The sequence below is a fragment of the Plasmodium fragile genome (assembly GCF_000956335.1).
Source record: "Plasmodium fragile strain nilgiri unplaced genomic scaffold supercont1.52, whole genome shotgun sequence".
In the NCBI taxonomy this organism is placed as follows: Eukaryota; Apicomplexa; class Aconoidasida; order Haemosporida; family Plasmodiidae; genus Plasmodium; species Plasmodium fragile.
The window spans coordinates 117,115-122,171 of NW_012192632.1; the positions used below are offsets into that span (position 1 = coordinate 117,115).

The 5,057-nt window shown below is 43.2% G+C and overlaps 2 protein-coding genes across 2 annotated transcripts; one reads left to right on the plus strand and one right to left on the minus strand.

Annotated features, from left to right (window-relative positions):
• Positions 1-375: 375 nt before the first annotated feature.
• On the minus strand, positions 376-894 carry AK88_04048 (uncharacterized protein; the record flags this gene model as incomplete). Its single annotated transcript, XM_012481658.1, has 1 exon — positions 376-894. One exon carries the CDS (start codon positions 892-894, stop codon positions 376-378), a length of 519 nt encoding a protein of 172 aa, XP_012337081.1.
• Positions 895-2,766: 1,872 nt separating this feature from the next.
• AK88_04049 (uncharacterized protein) lies at positions 2,767-3,633 on the plus strand (the record flags this gene model as incomplete). Its single annotated transcript, XM_012481659.1, has 1 exon — positions 2,767-3,633. One exon carries the CDS (start codon positions 2,767-2,769, stop codon positions 3,631-3,633), a length of 867 nt encoding a protein of 288 aa, XP_012337082.1.
• Between the last annotated feature and the right edge of the window lie 1,424 nt (positions 3,634-5,057).

The window sequence follows — 5,057 nt, forward strand, 5'->3', positions numbered from 1 at the left end:
CACAAACGGAACAACGTAGAACGAAACGTAGGGCGAGAAGCGGCAAAAAAAAAAAAAAAAAAAAAAAAAGAATAAAAAGGGTCCAAGCAAAAGAAGGAATTATCAAACGAACGCGTAACGAGCTGTTCAGGAAAAAGGAGCAAAAGTGAAAATAGAGCTGTAGTGCAATGTTACAATTTCCGTTACACATCTGCAAAAAAAAAAAAAAAAAAAAAAAAAAGAATAAAAAGGGGGTAGTCCAATTAAATTGCTACATAAATGATAAAAAGGGGCATGACATTTCCAATTCTGTTATATATATAAGGCTTTTCTTCCTTTTTTTTTTTTTTTTTTTTTTTTTTCCTGTTGGCGTCCTTTTGTGTGCCTGTCAATCTATCAGTCGCGGCCGCGGATACGGCGAGCCAAGTGTATGTCCTTAGGCATGAGGGTGACGCGGTTTGCGTGAAGTGAACACAAGTAGGCATCTTCGAAGAGACTGACCAGGTAGGCCTCCGATGCGGTTTGCAGTGCCAACAGGGCCTCGGGGGTGTAACGCAGTTGTTCATTGGGCAATTCAAACAACCGAGTAATCTCCTTTACGACTCGAACAAAAGGTATTTTAGGAATGAGTAACTGTGTAGTCGCTTGGTATGCTCTTATTTCCTTTAATGCTAATACACCTGGTCTGTACCTATGGGGCCTCCTAATTCGGGTTGTCTTCTTCAAACCCTTTTGCGGAATTTGACTTCGAGTCCCTTTGCCTGTTCCTGCGTTGTTATTTGATTTGGACGAGGCGACTTGCTTGTGTGATGGTCTGCTAGGCACTGTCTTGTTCGTCGGTTCGTTGCTGCTGCCCACCCCGTCTGGGTTGCTCAAGGGGTTGTGCATGGGCACGCTCTTTTTCGTTCGCACCATTTTGTCCTCCTTCAGCGGTAGCAGCAGTAGAGCAGTAGCGGCGTTGCAACGTTCGCGCCTGTGGGCCTCCTCTGGTGTAATCACCAGTCGAGTCAACCTACCGGCGTGCCGCTTCCCCGTGCGGTCTGCCTGCCTAACGTGTGATGGCGGTTTCACCGCTCACCACTTGTGCAGATCTGACTTTTACAATACACACTGCACCGCTGGGCATTATTCTCCATGCGAAGGTTCACCTCTCGCCGCATGAAATTCTTCCCTTCCCTTTTCGGCGTCAAATTGTATCTCTTCTGGCCGGCCGACAATTTCTCGCCCTACTTTTCCTACGCGCGCTTGGCGAAGCTTTTGAAAACGATATGAAGATACCCACCAAAAAAAAAAAAAAAAAAATGAAATGAAAAAAAAGAAAATGAAATAAAACGAAATGGAATAAAAAAATAAATGAACTGAAATGAAAAAAAAAAAAAAAATGAAATACAATAAAATAAACTGTTTCGCAAACGGGATGAACTCAACACCTCCTTAATTTTAATAACGTTTCTGCCATTTGAAGGTGGTGCAAGGGGGGACAATATATTTTCCTCCCCCGTTTTTCATTTTTTTTTTTTTTTTTTTTTTTGCTCACATTGTTCCCTCATTTTTTTTCGCCCATTTCCCCCCCGTTGAACTATATCGCAGTGACGCAAAATAGGAAATGTGTCCACAGGGAAGTACGTAAACTGGCCGGTGCAAAAGGCGACAGAGGATTATCCACTAACAAAGATGAGTGTATAGGGGTGTGCACATTATGTTGAAATGGACGCCGTTCGGCGGAGTGTTGTGTGTGGCCTGACGTTGCTGCGAGTTGTTCCTCCTGGGTGTCACTTGGCTGTCCGACTCACTTAAAACATGCAGTGTGAAAAACCCATAAGAATGTACTTCTTCCCCCCTCGGCATTACATGTGGGCTCTCTACCTAGGTCATCATTTGAACAGCAGTTATGTTCATGTACTATGCAGACCAATCTGTCCTGGGTCATTTTTTGGAGGGCAGCATAAAAGGGGGACGAGACGTTCACATAGACTTTGGTAAAAGCAGTTCAGATAATCGACAAGGTTAAGAAAAATGAAACTAAGATGTTGCATTCGACACAGGAAGAGGTATACCCTTCCTCTCTTTCCATCCTGTCCTTTTGTTTAATTTCCCCATGCGGCAAGGGCACTCAAGTAGCCATTTGCAAACGCGTTTCTCTCGTACGATGCAAGGTGCTAAATGAAAGAGACAGATACGTCTACGGTTAGGAACTTCTGAACAACCATGAGCGTTGCTTACATTTGAGCGGAGCGAAAAAGGAACACAAAAAAGGGAAAAAAAAAAAAAAAGGAACTATCGTTTTGCTTCCTATTAGGATGTATATATGCCACAAAAAAGTGCAGCACTTTGGAAAAAAGCATTTTCTAGAAAAGCTCTTTTTTAGTGACCCGTCCTTGGGTGCATTTCCCCTCGTCTGCATCTTGAAGTAGGAAAATTTTTTTTTTTTGTTTTTTTTTTTTTTCGGAACACGAGAGTTGCTCTCCCTGTTTGTTGTTTCTGCTGTTGTTGTTATTTATTTATTTATTATTATTATTATTTTTTTTTTTTTTCTGGAGTACCCCCACCATTTTGCATTCTCACAACTTAGCCAAGCAAGATAAAAACAAAACGCATCAGGGGAAACAACCCGCGTAAATATTCACAACCTCACTGACCTGTTGCTTCCTATCCTAAAAATAACCTCAAATCATCCGTCGTAGGTATTTTATTTTTTTTTACGAATTTGTATATACATGCCCCGGGGGGGGGCGGGGAAACGCGCCACACTACACTTCCGGAGAGGGCACCCAGTTTCCCACTAACATGCCTGTCGCACTTAACTGCCTCAGCGAAGAGGGCCGGCGGGCCCTGGAACAGGGCAGCCCAGAGCCAGTGCTGCACAAAGCCACGGACATAGAATTTGTTTATAACAAACTAAGCCTTGGGCAAGGCAAATTATACATAATGGAAAAAAAGATCATTTGGGTCTCCACCCAAAATGAAGAAGACGAAGAAGAAAAAAAAAAAAAAAAAATTACAAATTTTACAGAATTGGCTAGTAGCGCTAGTTACTTGAAGCACTACGAGAAGAATCGGGACTTCTACATGCACTTGGTGAACGAAGTAAACAACGTCACCGTCGACTCGTCAAACATCTCCTTGCATGCAATCACATCGGATAAAAAAATTTGCGACAGCTCATGTGTATATATACAACTCAACTCTGATATTGTGGAGGGGGGAGAACACGATGTGGACAGCGTGGGTGACGAGGATGCAGCTGTGGCTGAAGAGGACAGAGAACATGTGGACAGCGGCGCAGATGACGCTCGTGAAGACACAGATCAAGTTAGCTGCGGGGTGGATCATGTAGAGGGAGATGAAGTCCCCCAGCGACCTCGAGAAAAATTAGGAAAACGGTTATTTACAAAAATGTCAAATGAGAAGAATTTCTTTAAAAAGAATGAGCAGAACGGTCTGGGGGGGGAGGAGGATTGCGATGAGGAAAATGCCGACGATGAATCAATTGAAGAAAAAATAACTCCAGAGATCCTCCTGGTTAGCAAAAATTATTTGACCAACGATGCCATTTTTCGCCAGATGAGCAACATGGACCATTCGCCGGACGATGAGGATGATGATGAAAGTGAGGGGGAAGAGACTCTGGAGGAGGAAGAGGAGGACGCTTGAGGGAGACATGTAAATCGAGTGGCAGACGTCTCGCGGGTACCATAAATGGATGAGCGAGAGGACAAGTGGGTGCAGTCAGCAGCAAGCCATGTGGTTCATGGTTGAAAGCGTGGTCGAGTCGCTTCTTCCTACAGGGGTCTTGTCATCGGCATGTCGTCATGCCAACACCCCACTGTTCTGCGCTCCATTTTTTATAAAACAAAATTGTCACCGGACCATGCGGTTAACACCTTCGCGCATGTCCAAATACGGTCATCGCTTTTCTTCTTCCCCTATTTTCCGCCCATCCGCATGTGGCAAACTTAAGCTTGTCCCCCACTATCTGGGCTGCTCACTGGAAGTGACGTAAAAGTTAATTTGTTCTTTTCTTTGTGCGTTTATTTTTTTGTCCCACCCTAAGACACTGCGCGATTCTCTTCTTTTTACTTTATTTATTTTATTTATTTTTTTTTTTTTGTCATCTCGATTAACACATGTGCAACAGTCATTTCTTTAAGCAATGCTTTGTCCCCTGCGCGGGGAAGCAAAAAAAAAAAAAAAAAAAAAAAAAAAAAACACCAGTCAATTAGTAAAATAGCGGCAAAAAAAAAAAAAAAAAAAAAAAAAAAAAAAAAAAGATAAAAGATGTATCCCTCCATTTGGCAGATCACACAACGGTGTCTTTCCCTTTTTGGAGCACTTCAATTCAAATGTGTTTTGCACCCACAACAGGATTGTCCAAATTGCCATTTTCCCATTTCGCCCCCCTGTCCTTTTCAACCCGCTTAAGTTTCCCTACCCTCCGCGGAACAAACACTCTGAGGAGGTATCTCACATGGGAAACCCGTTTAAACGGTTGGAAGAATGGACCAAGGAACAGAAAAGGGGGCCAACCACTGGTTTGTCCAGATGGTCTACTCTCTTAAAAGGGATGAAACCCTTTCACATGATGTGCACTGTGTGTGTGGGGGTAGGGTTGAATAAAGTCTGTTGGTTGGTAAAGTAAACACTCCCATACCTCCCCCCCGTGAGGGTTACATGGCGTGCTTTAAAAGAACGTAATATTTTATCTTTTCACCGCATGAGTTTATCTGTCCGTTCATGCGAAATGGACTGTGCCGATTAGAGGAAGAGGAAGGGGCCACATACATTAGCGCACAAAATGGGGAAAGGATTCTCCCGCGAAATATCGCCTGATATGTTTTTTACATGGGCACGTTGCTGTGTGGAAGCTGCGATGGTGTTACTGCAAACCTACATAAATGCAAAGGTAACCAACTGGAGAGGGGACAAAAAAAAACAAAAAAAAAAAAGGGTCTCATAAAAAGTCGGGCACAAGAAAACCACTATGTGCATATATGTGCACTATATGGGAGAAGGCTCCCTTGCGCTACGTGCTGCTACATTTCTCGTTATCAGTTCATGCTTCTTCTTTTTTTTTTTTT